The sequence below is a fragment of the Coregonus lavaretus genome, assembly GCF_964263955.1.
Source record: "Coregonus lavaretus genome assembly, chromosome: 16".
NCBI classification, from domain to species: domain Eukaryota; kingdom Metazoa; phylum Chordata; class Actinopteri; order Salmoniformes; family Salmonidae; genus Coregonus; species Coregonus lavaretus.
In genome coordinates, this window is record NC_140003.1 from 47,977,288 (window position 1) to 47,995,456 (window position 18,169).

The 18,169-nt window shown below is 43.8% G+C and overlaps 1 protein-coding gene across 1 annotated transcript in view; it reads right to left on the reverse strand.

The window, feature by feature from the left end:
• The window catches only part of LOC311143873 (fibronectin-like), a gene marked incomplete at its 5' end in the record, with an annotated part of 84,687 nt that overhangs the window by 61,388 nt on the left and 5,130 nt on the right, over positions 1-18,169 (reverse strand). The window contains 6 exons of the mRNA XM_084179744.1: positions 3,694-3,815; positions 11,903-12,046; positions 12,376-12,504; positions 13,067-13,222; positions 14,125-14,301; positions 17,961-18,143. Of these exons, the coding sequence (XP_084035870.1) occupies positions 3,694-3,815; positions 11,903-12,046; positions 12,376-12,504; positions 13,067-13,222; positions 14,125-14,301; positions 17,961-18,143 (911 nt within the window). The remainder of the gene's footprint in view (positions 1-3,693; positions 3,816-11,902; positions 12,047-12,375; positions 12,505-13,066; positions 13,223-14,124; positions 14,302-17,960; positions 18,144-18,169) is intronic.

The following is an 18,169-nucleotide window of genomic DNA, read 5'->3' on the forward strand; positions in this document are numbered from 1 at the left end:
TACAGATACTACACACTACTATACAGATACTACAATACACTACTATACAGATACTACAATACACTACTATACAGATAATACAATACACTACTATACAGATAATACAATACACTACTATACAATACACTACTATACAGATAATACAATACACTACTATACAGATAATACACACTACTATACAGATAATATACACTACTATACAGATAATACACACTACTATACAGATAATACACACTACTATACAGATAATACACACTACTATACAGATACTACAATACACTACTATACAGATACTACAATACACTACTATACAGATACTACAATACACTACTATACAGATACTACAATACACTACTATACAGATAATACACACTACTATACAGATACACACTACTATACAGATACACACTACTATACGGATAATATATACTACTATACAGATAATACACACTACTATACAGATAATACAATACTATACAGATAATACAATACACTACTATACAGATAATACAATACACTACTATACAGATAATACAATACACTACTATACAGATAATATATACTACTATACAGATAATACACACTACTATACAGATAATACACACTACTATACAGATAATACAAACTACTATACAGATAATACAATACTATACAGATAATACAATACACTACTATACAGATAATACAATACACTACTATACAGATAATACAATACACTACTATACAGATAATACACACTACTATACAGATAATACACACTACTATACAGATTATACAATACACTACTATACAGATACTACAATACACTACTATACAGATTATACAATACACTACTATACAGATACTACAATACACTACTATACAGATACTACAATACACTACTATACAGATAATACACACTACTATACAGATACACACTACTATACAGATAATATATACTACTATACAGATAATACACACTACTATACAGATAATACACACTACTATACAGATAATACAATACTATACAGATAATACAATACACTACTATACAGATAATACAATACACTACTATACAGATAATACAATACACTACTATACAGATTATACAATACACTACTATACAGATTATACAATACACTACTATACAGATAATACAATACTATACAGATAATACACTACTATAATATACACTACTATACAGATAATACAATACACTACTATAATATACACTACTATACAGATAATACACTACTATACAGATACTACAATACAGATAATACACTACTATACAGATAATACAATACACTACTATAATATACACTACTATACAGATAATACACTACTATACAGATACTACAATACAGATAATATACACTACTATACAGATTATACAATACACTACTATACAGATAATATACACTACTATACAGATAATACACACTACTATACAGATAATACACACTACTATACAGATACTACAATACACTACTATACAGATACTACAATACACTACTATACAGATACTACAATACACTACTATTACAGATAATACAATACACTACTATACAGATACACACTACTATACAGATAATATCTACTACTATACAGATAATACAATACACTACTATACAGATAATACAATACACTACTATACAGATAATACAATACACTACTATACAGATAATACAATACACTACTATACAGATAATACAATACACTACTATACAGATAATACAATACACTACTATACAGATAATACAATACACTACTATACAGATAATACAATACACTACTATACAGATAATACAATACACTACTATACAGATAATACAATACACTACTATACAGATAATACAATACACTACTATACAGATAATACAATACACTACTATACAGATAATACAATACACTACTATACAGATAATACAATACACTACTATACAGATAATACAATACACTACTATACAGATTATACAATACACTACTATACAGATTATACAATACACTACTATACAGATTATACACACTACTATACAGATACTACAATACAGATACTACAATACAGATACTACAATACACTACTATACAGATACTACAATACACTACTATACAGATACTACAATACACTACTATACAGATACTACAATACACTACTATACAGATACTACAATACACTACTATACAATACACTACTATACAGATAATACAATACACTACTATACAGATAATACAATACACTACTATACAGATAATACACACTACTATACAGATAATATATACTACTATACAGATAATACACACTACTATACAGATAATACACTACTATACAGATACTACAATACACTACTATACAGATACTACAATACACTACTATACAGATAATACAATACACTACTATACAGATAATACAATACACTACTATACAGATAATACACACTACTATACAGATAATACACACTACTATACAGATACACACTACTATACAGATAATACATACTACTATACAGATAATACACACTACTATACAGATAATACAATACACTACTATACAGATTATACACACTACTATACAGATAATACAATACACTACTATACAGATAATACAATACACTACTATACAGATTATACAATACTATACAGATTATACAATACACTACTATACAGATAATACAATACACTACTATACAATACACTACTATACAGATAATACAATACACTACTATACAGATAATACAATACACTACTATACAGATAATACACACTACTATACAGATAATATATACTACTATACAGATAATACACACTACTATACAGATACTACAATACACTACTATACAGATACTACAATACACTACTATACAGATAATACAATACACTACTATACAGATAATACAATACACTACTATACAGATAATACACACTACTATACAGATAATACATACTACTATACAGATAATACACACTACTATACAGATACTACAATACACTACTATACAGATACTACAATACACTACTATACAGATAATACAATACACTACTATACAGATAATACAATACACTACTATACAGATAATACACACTACTATACAGATAATATATACTACTATACAGATAATACACACTACTATACAGATAATACAATACACTACTATACAGATAATACACACTACTATACAGATAATACAATACACTACTATACAGATAATACACACTACTATACAGATAATACACACTACTATACAGATAATACACACTACTATACAGATAATACACACTACTATACAGATCATATACACTACTATACAGATAATACAATACAGATAATACAATACTATACAGATAATACAATACTATACAGATTTTTTTTTTTTAATAATAATGTAATACCTTTATTTAAACAGGGAGTCACAATGAGATTAAAAATCTATTTTACAAGAGCCCTGTATACATTACAATAAAAACAGAATAATAAAACATACGTGTATAAAACAATATAATTCAGCACACAATAAACATATTTAATAAAAGTGATCACATTAAACTACATAGAGGTCCTCAATCAATCATTTAAACTGCCCGAGAGGCACCAGCACATTTTACTGCAGTGAACTCTGCAGATTGTTCCACAAATTACGGGCAAAAAAACAAAACGCAGATTTTCCTAAATCTATACACTACTATCCAGATAATATAATATACACTACTACTCACCACTCTCCACTTGAGAATGTACTGTGTGATGTGTGTGGAGGGCGGGGCGTTCCACTGGATGGGGTGGGAGTTGGGCTGGTTACCAGACTCTGTGATGATCACCTGGACTGGTCGGTTACCACCTGGGAGAGAGGTATGAAGCATGACAGAGTCGAAACACGCCACACGGAGGAAGATATACGACAGTACTACAACATTGAAACACGTTCAGCAACACCATCTGATAGAGGAGCAGACCTATTGTATTATAGGTTAGCGGTGAAACTATACATCTCAGCAACACCATCTGATAACAATTGATAGTAGTGATTTGTTAAGGTATTTGAACAGCATGGTGTGGAATCGTGAAAGAAATCTAGATACCCACAAAGCAATGGCATTAAAGTGAAACAATCTAGAACACATCACACATTTGGAATCTAAACTTTTTTTATTACAATTTCAGATCTGAAATGGTAGGTTGTACAATACAGTACATAAGAAGTTTCTGGTACAGAAAACAGGAAGGAGAGAAGTAGCATATCCCTGTGAGATTTTTTTGTTAGCCAGGGTTTCAGCATGCAAAGCAGAGAGAGAGAGAGAACTACCTTCAGCTCCTTCACTAGACCTGTTCATGTAGACATAGCTACACCGCAACAGAAAAATAAACTATAACTTTAGCGCCAACGATAGCATTGTTTCCCTAAATTGATAATCCTATCACTTTATGATGTAAACAGAGTTTTATTCCACTCTACGACTAGACATAATCCTGACGATTTGAAGTTGGAACCTACGCCACACTGATCCTCAACACGGGGGCCCCCCAGGGGTGCGTGCTCATCCCTCTCCTGTACTCCCTGTTCACCCATGACTGCGTGGCCAAGAACGACTCAATCTCAATCAAGTTTTCGGATGACATGACAGTGGTAGGCCTGATTTTCAACAACAACGAGACAGCCTACAGGGAGGAGGTTAAAGTCCTGTGCCAGGACTTGTCCCGAAGCCACTCCTGCATTATAATAATAAATAATAATATGCCATTTAGCAGACGCTTTTATCCAAAGCGACTTACAGTCATGCGTGCATACATTTTTTTGTGTATGGGTGGTCCCGGGGTTCGAACCCACTACCTTGGCGTTACAAGCGCCGTGCTCTACCAGCTGAGCTACAGAGGACCATTATCTTGGTTGTGTGCTTAGGGTCGTTGTCCTGTTGGAAGGTGAACCTTCACCCCAGTCTGAGGTCCTGAGCGCTCTGGAGCAGTTTTTCATCAAGGATCTCTCTGTACTTTGCTCCATTCATCTTTCCCTCGATCCTGACTAGTCTCCCAGTCCCTGCCGCTGAAAAACATCCCCACAGCATGATGCTGCCACCCCCATGCTACACCATAGGGATGGTGCCAGGTTTCCTCCAGACATGACGCTTGGCATTCAGCCCAAAGAGTTCAATCTTGGTTTCATCAGACCAGCGAATCTTGTTTCTCATGGTCTGACAGTGCTTTAGGTGCCTTTTGGCAAACTCGAAGCGGGCTGTCATGTGCCTTTTATTGAGGAGTGGCTTCTGTCTAGGAAGAGTGTTGATGGTTCCAACCTTCTTCCATTTAAGAATGATGGAGGCCACTGTGTTCTTGGGGATCTTCAATCTTCCATTTTTTGGTACCCTTCCCCAGATCTGTGTCTCGACACAATCCTGTCTCGGAGCTCTATGGACAATTCCTTCGACCTCATGGCTTGGTTTTTGCTCTGACATGCACTGTCAACTGTAGGACCTTATATAGACAGGTGTGTGCCTTTCCAAATCATGTCCAATCAATTGAATTTCCCCACGTGGACTCCAATCAAGTTGTAGAAACATCTCAAGGATGATAAATGGAAACAGGATGCACCTGAGCTCAATTTCATTGCAAAGGGTCTGAATACTTATGTAAATAAGGTATTTCTTATTTTTCTTATTTTTATTGGCCAACATTTCTAAAAACATGTTTTTGCTTTGTCAGTATGAGGTATTGTGTGTAGATTTATGAGAAAAAATTATATTATTTTAATCCATTTTAGAATAAGGCTGTAACGTAACAAAATGTGGAAAAAGTCAAGGGCTCTGAACACTTTCCGAATGCACTGCAAACCTCAGTGAACTAATCCATTGCGGAGGAGGCCTAGACTAAAAGCCAGGCTCCGTATGGAGGGTGTGACGCAATTGCGGGGCCTCCGGAGGCATGCAGAGGCCAAATAGAGTTCCGTACCGCATCGCCATGCGCCTCCGAAATGTTGTAACAATTCCTAATTTACAATGTTTGTTACGTTGGTTATGTTAATTTATTTTATTGCATTCAATATTATTATTCCAGTCTTCCTGTTCTCGTTGTCGGAGTGGACACATTGTTTGCAGAGCGCGCAACCTGCTACACTTGTGAGAAACAAGTTTGTTTATTTCATTACATTTATGAGTTTTGTCAAATTTAGACATTGTCTTTTGTTTGGAGCGCTCCTGTCAATGTTGAGTAAGGACGTGCACGCATAGAAGTAGGTCTATAGTCTACCTGGCCTGCGCTCAAATGGTAGGCGCATAAATGTGTCCATTTGGGGATCTGATAGTATTTCTGATTGGCTTAACGCACCACCCCTAATGAGCTGTGGCGCTTCTCAAAGTAATGGTTTTCTTCACCTCAAAAACAGCAAGCAAACAGTCTGTTTTTACATCCATTGAGAATGACAATAGTTCCTCAACATAGCCTATTTGAAAAATCTTTCCAGCTCTCTCCCTTTCGATAACCACTCAGCGTGACAGGGAAAAATGTAATGCTCTGATCCAGTGGAAATGTCATAAAATAGGCCTACCTGATTACTTCTTATCAGTGCTTGACTTGGACTGAAATAGGTTCCGGTACTCATTTTGGGTGCTGGTACTGTCTAGATTTTAGGTGCAGGAGCTCCACAGTACTTTTGAGCTAATATTCTATAAAGAACAGGAGTTCAAGCAGTAGAACATTTTGAGGTGCCGGTACTCAGCTCCGGTGAGCTCCAGTCCAAGTCAAGCACTGCTTCTTATCCCTTGTGCAAACAGCCTACGGCTGTGTCTGTCCCGAGCTCACTGGCGGGGAAACTCTGAGGGCCCAGAATATTTTATACAATGTTGCAAGTAAGCTAGAACAAGCTTTGGGCCAGACCAAAGTTAATAGTTGATACAATGTTTCAAGTTCGTTGCAGACAGGCCAAGTGTAGCCAATGAGATTTATAGGAATTTTTATTTTTTTGTATTATTTTTTTTTAGGATATTTTCTATCTGCAGGCTGCAATGTTTTTATTTGTTGGCTTTATGGAGGCTATTTTTACATAGTTGGCAATAGAAGTTACTTTTTAGGTTTGTATCATTTTCATTTAGATTTGGATCGAATCTTGATGAACCACATTACAATGATTTAGAGATATGAAGACGTTATTATCAATTAAATTAAACTGTTTCACGAACATGTGCATATGAAAACCATCACTGGCACGCAGATCGGTAGAAACGGTAAGATAAATTGGCATTCCACATGAGAAAGGTTGCCGACTCCTCGTGTAGCCTATTACCGGCAACTTCAGGAGAGTAACGGCAGAATCTGAGAAAGCCAGCAGGAGCGGGAGGAGAATGGTTGGGTCAGGTTACGTTTTTTTTTTATTCTCTGGTGCTCTCGAGGCATGTCTTATTTCATCAAACCGTAAACTTAAAGCATCAGCATCAAGCTCAATGCATATTGTTGATTTTATTCAAAAACACATAGGGTGTGTCTATATATGGAAAAATACACGTTTAAAAATGTCAACCAATCAATTGCCCTCAGCAAGTGGATTGGTTAACCCCGCTATGGCAGGCTAGTGTGCCCTCTGCACAATCTGTTCTTAATTCCTCCCATTACAGTTCCTAAGGCCCACTGACTGGGAAGGTTTTAAAAGAGTTTATATCCCTAGTCTGTACTAGGTCCCAGCAGCCAACCACCGCCAGGCTCTCTGACCCCCCACCAACCCCCCCGACCCCGTTCACAGCCATTCGTTCAAACACTATTCAAAATCATTTAAAATACTTTATCTGGGTTTGATTGGCGCAATGGAACCAATAGAATACTCGCAAAACTGCAAAACCCCGCCCATCTGGTACTCCAGGCAGGCTAAAGCAGATACTAATAATATTTTAACACATCTCACAGCTGCATGGCACTAAGGGAAGTTATTGCACTGGGCTGGGGTACCCTTCACTTTAAACAAAAATGCTGAGGATTTTTCATTTTCTCAACCTGCGTACACGTACACGGTCTTGAATGGACAGTGCACAGTCTTTGTGTTGCTTTAAAATGATAACGGTCATGGTGTAACCAACCAGAAAACGGCTGGGGATTGTAGCAGAGTACTGAGTGCATTGTTGAGCACCTCTATAGAAAAAAATGTGCTAGAGAAATAGGAGAAGAGAGACAAAACACAGGGTTCGTCTGTAAACGGCTCTCGATTTCCAGTTTGCTTGTTACCAGCTTTAAATCTAGAGCTGTAAGCCGACTCAGAAAAGCAGAGGTGGTGAGAGAAGCTCATAGTTCACTTCCCCACTAACATGAGAGGACTAAACATCAGTCAGCACCTCAGAAGGTTAGAGCCACATGCCAACTAACAACAAAAGACCTGACCGGGAGAAGGTGGAGGATATAGTAACGTGTGCCTCCCCCTCTCTCCTCCACTAACCTCTGGAGGTAGCACCACATCGTCACACGCTCTAGAGTTTAACACCACATGGAGGAGGTAGCACCACATCATCTAGAGTTTAACACAACATGGAGGAGGTAGCACCACATCATCTAGAGTTTAACACCACATGGAGGAGGTAGCACCACATCATCTAGAGTTTAACACCACATGGAGGAGGTAGCACCACATCATCTAGAGTTTAACACCACATGGAGGAGGCAGCACCACATGGAGGAGGTAGCACCACATCATCACATGCTCTAGAGCACAACATGGAGGAGGTAGCACCACATCATCTAGAGTTTAACACAGCATGGAGGAGGTAGCACCACATGGAGGAGGTAGCACCACATCATCTAGAGTTTAACACCACATGGAGGAGGTAGCACCACATCATCACATGCTCTAGAGCACAACATGGAGGAGGACGGAGCGGGTGGAGGATGTACCAACATGTGCTAGCCTCCCCCTCTCTCCCCACCACTTCAAAATCAAGTTGTGAACAAAGTCTCAAACAAGCGGGGTGTGAAACCAGAGGGCCAGGTTTAATGACCCTGGAGCAGGATAGTTTCATTCAATTGTTGGTTTTCTGCTAAATTAAAAGAGTGTGAGGGGGCGTGGTGGAGAGAAAGCACGGATCAGAGATGCGAGCGTTCCTGTCACCCAGGAGGAGGAAGAGTAGCAGAGAGGAACATATGTTCTAGAAGGGTAGCAGAGAGGAACATATGTTCTAGAAGGGTAGCAGAGAGGAACATATGTTCTAGAAGGGTAGCAGAGAGGAACAGATGTTCTAGAAGGGTAGCAGAGAGGAACAGATGTTCTAGAAGGGTAGCAGAGAGGAACAGATGTTCTAGAAGGGTAGCAGAGAGGAACAGATGTTCTAGAAGGGTAGCAGAGAGGAACAGATGTTCTAGAAGGGTAGCAGAGAGGAACATATGTTCTAGAAGGGTAGCAGAGAGGAACAGATGTTCTAGAAGGGTAGCAGAGAGGAACAGATGTTCTAGAAGGGTAGCAGAGAGGAACAGATGTTCTAGAAGGGTAGCAGAGAGGAACAGATGTTCTAGAAGGGTAGCAGAGAGGAACAGATGTTCTAGAAGGGTAGCAGAGAGGAACAGTTGTTCTAGAAGGGTAGTAGAGAGGAACATATGTTCTAAAGGGTAGCAGAGAGGAACATATGTTCTAGAAGGGTAGCAGAGAGGAACAGGTGTTCTAGAAGGGTAGCAGAGAGGAACAGGTGTTCTAGAAGGGTAGCAGAGAGGAACAGATGTTCTAAAGGGTAGCAGAGAGGAACAGATGTTCTAGAAGGGTAGCAGAGAGGAACAGATGTTCTAGAAGGGTAGTAGATAGGAACATATGTTCTAGAAGGGTAGCAGAGAGGAACATATGTTCTAGAAGGGTAGCAGAGAGGAACATATGTTCTAGAAGGGTAGCAAGAGGAACAGATGTTCTAGAAGGGTAGTAGAGAGGAACAGATGTTCTAGAAGGGTAGCAGAGAGGAACATATGTTCTAGAAGGGTAGCAGAGAGGAACAGATGTTCTAGAAGGGTAGCAGAGAGGAACAGATGTTCTAGAAGGGTAGCAGAGAGGAACAGATGTTCTAGAAGGGTAGCAGAGAGGAACATATGTTCTAGAAGGGTAGCAGAGAGGAACAGATGTTCTAGAAGGGTAGCAGAGAGGAACAGATGTTCTAGAAGGGTAGCAGAGAGGAACAGATGTTCTAGAAGGGTAGCAGAGAGGAACAGATGTTCTAGAAGGGTAGCAGAGAGGAACAGTTGTTCTAGAAGGGTAGTAGAGAGGAACATATGTTCTAAAGGGTAGCAGAGAGGAACAGATGTTCTAGAAGGGTAGCAGAGAGGAACAGATGTTCTAGAAGGGTAGCAGAGAGGAACATATGTTCTAGAAGGGTAGCAGAGATGAACAGGGCTACAATGAGAAAACATTCTTCACCCCATAGGCCTTACCATGCAGGGCTACAGAGTAACGCATCAAGCCCCATAGGCCTTACCATGCAGGGCTACAGAGTAATGCATCAAGCCCCATAGGCCTTACCATGCAGGGCTACAGAGTAATGCATCGAGCCCCATAGGCCTTACCATGCAGGGCTACAGAGTAATGCATCAAGCCCCATAGGCCTTACCATGCAGGGCTACAGAGTAATGCATCAAGCCCCATAGGCCTTACCATGCAGGGCTACAGAGTAATGCATCAAGCCCCATAGGCCTTACCATGCAGGGCTACAGAGTAACGCATCAAGCCCCATAGGCCTTACCATGCAGGGCTACAGAGTAACGCATCAAGCCCCATAGGCCTTACCATGCAGGGCTACAGAGTAACGCATCAAGCCCCATAGGCCTTACCATGCAGGGCTACAGAGTAACGCATCAAGCCCCATAGGCCTTACCATGCAGGGCTACAGAGTAATGCATCAAGCCCCATAGGCCTTCCCATGCAGGGCTACAGAGTAATGCATCAAGCCCCACTTAATTTTCTTCACGTATTCCTTTTCTCTCCTAGTAGAGCCAACGGCCTCCACCAGCCAAACTGAAGTGATAAACAACAGTCTGTTCTGTCCTTACGTATCCCACAGAACACCCTCCAACAGTCTGTTCTGTCCGTACGTATCCCACAGAACACCCTCCAACAGTCTGTTCTGTCCGTACGTATCCCACAGAACACCCTCCAACAGTCTGTTCTGTCCGTACGTATCCCACAGAACACCCTCCAACAGTCTGTTCTGTCCTTACGTATCCCACAGAACACCCTCCAACAGTCTGTTCTGTCCGTACGTATCCCACAGAACACCCTCCAACAGTCTGTTCTGTCCTTACGTATCCCACAGAACACCCTCCAACAGTCTGTTCTGTCCGTACGTATCCCACAGAACACCCTCCAACAGTCTGTTCTGTCCTTACGTATCCCACAGAACACCCTCCAACAGTCTGTTCTGTCCGTACGTATCCCACAGAACACCCTCCAACAGTCTGTTCTGTCCTTACGTATCCCACAGAACACCCTCCAACAGTCTGTTCTGTCCTTACGTATCCCACAGAACACCCTCCAACAGTCTGTTCTGTCCGTACGTATCCCACAGAACACCCTCCAACAGTCTGTTCTGTCCGTACGTATCCCACAGAACACCCTCCAACAGTCTGTTCTGTCCGTACGTATCCCACAGAACACCCTCCAACAGTCTGTTCTGTCCGTACGTATCCCACAGAACACCCTCCAACAGTCTGTTCTGTCCGTACGTATCCCACAGAACACCCTCCAACAGTCTGTTCTGTCCTTACGTATCCCACAGAACACCCTCCAACAGTCTGTTCTGTCCGTACGTATCCCACAGAACACCCTCCAACAGTCTGTTCTGTCCGTACGTATCCCACAGAACACCCTCCAACAGTCTAGTATAGCGTTTTGACCACGCCCAGTGAACTTCGTCCATACCAGGGAGAGGACGTACCCCAACACCGGTAGTATTGTGACCACGATAGGGCTTAGTGGTGTGGTGTTCTTACCTGGGAAAGACTGTTGGGGCTCGCAGCTGAGCTCTCCAATACTGTTGCCATAGCAATAACACTTGTACATGATGCCGTGGATAAGCTTGTCCCACGATTGGCCGATCTGATAGAAGACTCTGGTCTCCGGCTCCTGGCATTGGTCTGGGAACAGATGTTAAATACGGTAAGATTTTACTTCCCGATTATCATCAGAAATGATAATGCAAAATGTTCAAGTAGCCAAGTAATCAAATCAAGTGTAATTGTCATATGCACAGGATTCAGCAAAGTGTACTCAGTACATTGAAAGTACTACCCTGGTCCTAGATCTGTTTGTGGGGTCTAGCCAAATTCCATGGTCACACAAAATGAAGCACAAACAAATCTAGGACCAGGGTAGTCAGGTACAACACCACAAGCGGTAAATATCGCCACACAAACAGACATCTTGGTCCATAAAAATAATAGGTTCCTATGAACTATGAACTCACCAATGGCGTCACACTTCCAGCGCCCGCGGCCCTGTCCGAAGCAGGTGCAGTTCATCATGTAGCCCTCTTCATGGAGCTTAGTGAAGGTCCGGTTCACCTCATGGGTCAACCCGTCCACAATACACTGATCTATGACAGGAAGGAAAACACATACAAGGTCAAAAACAGCAGGTTCCAATTCTCCCACTACCGCTTCCACCATGTTGGGATCTGAGAACATCAAAGTGTTAGGGTCAAGGGTCAAGTTGAAGGGCTAGGAAGAGCATTAGGTCTGGATGTACATCACCACAGCGCTGGCACGTTCTGTGTGGCATGTATGACCTCTCACCTACTTTCAAGTGTATTTGGGTTTTTAGAAAAGTGCTATGTGGTCCTTTGTAGCTCAGTTGGTAGAGCACGGCGCTTGTAACGCCAGGGTAGTGGGTTCAATTCCTGGGACCACCCATATGTAAAATGTATGCACGCATTACTGTAAGTCGCTTTGGATAAAAGCGTCTGCTAAATCAAATCAAATGTTATTTGTCACATTCGCCGAATACAACAGGTGTAGACCTTACAGTGAAATGCTTACTTACAAGCCCTTAACCAACAATGCAGTTTTAAGAGAAATAAGTGTTAAGTAAAAAATAGATAAGTAAAAAATAAAAGCAGTAAAATGGCATATATTATAAAAATCCCATGTTCTCATTACCTTTGAGCTGGGAGTATGCGATGCAGCTCCACTCTCCACGGCCGTTCCCAACGCAGGTGCAGCGCATCATGTGTCCCAGGACGTCGTGGCGTTTGTCCCACTGGTCTCCCACGCGGTACATCACGCCCTCGCTGGTCGTACACACCTCCTCGTGAGCTGAGAGGACAGAACAGTACTCAGAATGTTAGAACTTTTAGAATGTTAGAACTTTTAGAATGTTAGAACTTTTAGAATGTTAGAACTTTTAGAATGTTAGAACTTTTAGAATGTTAGAACTTTTAGAATGTTAGAACTTTTAGAATGTTAGAACATATAGAACAGTGCAGCTGGAGCCGTCAGTAAAATGAAACTTTTCAAGGCTGAACAACATAAACAGATGTTCGTAACATGTGTAGGACTACGTCCTCTGCAGGCTTTAGACATATGGGCCTAGGGGATGTCCTCCTAATTAAAAGGAGATGACTGGTTTATATGTGGTGAGATAGAAAGAGGGAGAAGAGAGGACAGCCCAGAGATAGATAGAGATCTGTGGAGGGGGTTGACTGATGCTCTGATGACTGCAGCTGTCCTGGAGACCAGCAGACAGCCAGGGAGTCTCTCTCTGTTCTCTGCCAGCCGGGAAGAGAGACCATGGCCCCTGGATCTGGGCACTGAGTCTGGGACAGACTCCCTGGGCTTTGGGTCCTAGCTCTGGAGGTCAGTGTGTGATCACCCATTCACAGCTGGTGCCAGTGTGTGATCACCCATTCACAGTTGGTGCCAGTATGTGATCACCCATTCACAACTGGTGCCAGTGTGTGATCACCCATTCACAGCTGGTGCCAGTATGGACCTAAAGATTATGGGACGGCCACTGGCTGTTTTCGGACGATCGTCGCGTGTTTGTGTCTGTGGCTTTAGATCAATTGTATGGAGTGAGAGAACATTTTGGCAACAGAACTCACCAGCCATGGGGCAGAAGCAATGAGGCAACAGAACTCACCAGCCATGGGGCAGAAGCAATGAGGCAACAGAACTCACCAGCCATGGGGCAGAAGCAATGAGGCAACAGAACTCACCAGCCATGGGGCAGAAGCCGAATCGCTGTTCTCCGTCATAGTTGGTGGCGGTGCCGCACCACTTCATGCCGTCCCTGCGCCCGTCGGCGGTACAGTCTGTGTAGTTTCTCCCGTTGTAGAGGAAGGGGAACTGACACAGAGCACCGTTAGAGTTTCCTCCCCTCGTTGTCACCATCACTGCAAACACAATCACAATGAGTGCGTCCCAAATGGCACCCTATTCCCTATTGGCCCTGGTCAAAAGTAGTGCACTACGAAGGGTGTCATTTGGAATGCAGACAATGAGTAAGTAACCACCCTAAGAAACCTGGAAACTAACTCCCATTCTAATAGAACCCAGATGTTTAATGATGTCGGCTGGCTAGAATTCGAATGACTCTGCTGGAAAACGCTCAGGTTGAATTGAGATCGCCATTCTCAACACATGCTTGCTTGTGTTGCGCTACCACAGATGACGTCCTATCAGATGAAACACTCGCTCTACTATTGTTTCCTCCGACTCTGTTCACTGCATCCAAGAGATCACCATTCTTTTTGGGTTCAAAAGGCGTCCTTCTGGTCTCTCTCTGTCCACCCATCTCTCCCTCCCTCCCTACCTCTCTCTCTGTCCACCCATCTCTCCCTCCCTCCCTACCTCTCTCTCTGTCCACCCATCTCTCCCTCCCTCCCTACCTCTCTCTCTGTCCACCCATCTCTCCCTCCCTCCCTACCTCTCTCTCTGTCCACCCATCTCTCCCTCCCTCCCTACCTCTCTCTCTCTCTGTCCACCCATCTCTCCCTCCCTCCCTACCTCTCTCTCTCTCTGTCCACCCATCTCTCCCTCCCTCCCTACCTCTCTCTCTGTCCACCCATCTCTCCCTCCCTCCCCTACCTCCTCTCTCTGTCCACCCATCTCTCCCTCCCTCCCTACCTCTCTCTCTGTCCACCCATCTCTCCCTCCCTCCCTACCTCTCTCTCTGTCCACCCATCTCTCCCTCCCTCCCTACCTCTCTCTCTGTCCACCCATCTCTCCCTCCCTCCCTACCTCTCTCTCTGTCCACCCATCTCTCCCTCCCTCCCTACCTCTCTCTCTGTCCACCCATCTCTCCCTCCCTCCCTACCTCTCTCTCTGTCCACCCATCTCTCCCTCCCTCCCTACCTCTCTCTCTGTCCACCCATCTCTCCCTCCCTCCCTACCTCTCTCTCTGTCCACCCATCTCTCCCTCCCTCCCTACCTCTCTCTCTGTCCACCCATCTCTCCCTCCCTCCCTACCTCTCTCTCTGTCCACCCATCTCTCCCTCCCTCCCTACCTCTCTCTCTGTCCACCCATCTCTCCCTCCCTCCCTACCTCTCTCTCTGTCCACCCATCTCTCCCTCCCTCCCTACCTCTCTCTCTGTCCACCCATCTCTCCCTCCCTCCCTACCTCTCTCTCTGTCCACCCATCTCTCCCTCCCTCCCTACCTCTCTCTCTGTCCACCCATCTCTCCCTCCCTCCCTACCTCTCTCTCTGTCCACCCATCTCTCCCTCCCTCCCTACCTCTCTCTCTGTCCACCCATCTCTCCCTCCCTCCCTACCTCTCTCTCTGTCCACCCATCTCTCCCTCCCTCCCTACCTCTCTCTCTGTCCACCCATCTCTCCCTCCCTCCCTACCTCTCTCTCTGTCCACCCATCTCTCCCTCCCTCCCTACCTCTCTCTCTGTCCACCCATCTCTCCCTCCCTCCCTACCTCTCTCTCTGTCCACCCATCTCTCCCTCCCTCCCTACCTCTCTCTCTGTCCACCCATCTCTCCCTCCCTCCCTACCTCTCTCTCTGTCCACCCATCTCTCCCTCCCTCCCTACCTCTCTCTCTGTCCACCCATCTCTCCCTCCCTCCCTACCTCTCTCTCTGTCCACCCATCTCTCCCTCCCTCCCTACCTCTCTCTCTGTCCACCCATCTCTCCCTCCCTCCCTACCTCTCTCTCTGTCCACCCATCTCTCCCTCCCTCCCTACCTCTCTCTCTGTCCACCCATCTCTCCCTCCCTCCCTACCTCTCTCTCTGTCCACCCATCTCTCCCTCCCTCCCTACCTCTCTCTCTGTCCACCCATCTCTCCCTCCCTCCCTACCTCTCTCTCTGTCCACCCATCTCTCCCTCCCTCCCTACCTCTCTCTCTGTCCACCCATCTCTCCCTCCCTCCCTACCTCTCTCTCTGTCCACCCATCTCTCCCTCCCTCCCTACCTCTCTCTCTGTCCACCCATCTCTCCCTCCCTCCCTACCTCTCTCTCTGTCCACCCATCTCTCCCTCCCTCCCTACCTCTCTCTCTGTCCACCCATCTCTCCCTCCCTCCCTACCTCTCTCTCTGTCCACCCATCTCTCCCTCCCTCCCTACCTCTCTCTCTGTCCACCCATCTCTCCCTCCCTCCCTACCTCTCTCTCTGTCCACCCATCTCTCCCTCCCTCCCTACCTCTCTCTCTGTCCACCCATCTCTCCCTCCCTCCCTACCTCTCTCTCTGTCCACCCATCTCTCCCTCCCTCCCTACCTCTCTCTCTGTCCACCCATCTCTCCCTCCCTCCCTACCTCTCTCTCTGTCCACCCATCTCTCCCTCCCTCCCTACCTCTCTCTCTGTCCACCCATCTCTCCCTCCCTCCCTACCTCTCTCTCTGTCCACCCATCTCTCCCTCCCTCCCTACCTCTCTCTCTGTCCACCCATCTCTCCCTCCCTCCCTACCTCTCTCTCTGTCCACCCATCTCTCCCTCCCTCCCTACCTCTCTCTCTGTCCACCCATCTCTCCCTCCCTCCCTACCTCTCTCTCTGTCCACCCATCTCTCCCTCCCTCCCTACCTCTCTCTCTGTCCACCCATCTCTCCCTCCCTCCCTACCTCTCTCTCTGTCCACCCATCTCTCCCTCCCTCCCTACCTCTCTCTCTGTCCACCCATCTCTCCCTCCCTCCCTACCTCTCTCTCTGTCCACCCATCTCTCCCTCCCTCCCTACCTCTCTCTCTGTCCACCCATCTCTCCCTCCCTCCCTACCTCTCTCTCTGTCCACCCATCTCTCCCTCCCTCCCTACCTCTCTCTCTGTCCACCCATCTCTCCCTCCCTCCCTACCTCTCTCTCTGTCCACCCATCTCTCCCTCCCTCCCTACCTCTCTCTCTGTCCACCCATCTCTCCCTCCCTCCCTACCTCTCTCTCTGTCCACCCATCTCTCCCTCCCTCCCTACCTCTCTCTCTGTCCACCCATCTCTCCCTCCCTCCCTACCTCTGTCGCTTTCCACCCATCTCGTCTCAATTAAATAAAAAGCTGTAAATATATATATATATATATATATATATATATATATATATATATATATACTACCGTTCAAAAGTATTGGGTCACTTAGAAATGTCCTTGTTTTCGAAAGAAAAGCAATTTTTTTGTCCATTAAAATAACATCAAATTGATCAGAAATACAGTGTAGACATTGTTAATGTTGTAAATGGCTATTGTAGCTGGAACAACAGTTTTCAGCTGTGCTAACATAATTGCAAAAGGGTTTTCTAATGATCAATTAGCCTTTTAAAATTATAAACTTGGATTAGCAAACACAACGTGCCATTGGAACACAGGACTGATGGTTGCTGATAATGGGCCTCTGTACGCCTATATAGATATTCCATTACAAATCAGCCGTTTCCAGCTACAATAGCCATTTACAACATTAACAATGTCTACACTGTATTTCTGATAAATTTGATGTCATTTTAAAATGCCCCCCCCCCAAAAAAAAAAATTGCTTTTCATTCGAAAACAAGGACATTTCTAAGTGACCTCAAACGTTTGAACGGTATAGTGTATATATATATATATATATATATATATATTACCATTTTTCTCTGTGCAGAAGGAGTATTTCTGTTCGGTTTCGCAGTCGGAGGAGATGCAGCACCACAGCTGCCTGTCAGGGCGTCCCTCTGAGGTACAGGAGTGGTAGGTCTTCCCCATGTAGGTGAAGGGGAACACACAGGGCTGACCGTTGGAGTTCCCCCCGTACACTGGGGCTGGGCCCTCTGAACACAAAACACATAGAAACCAG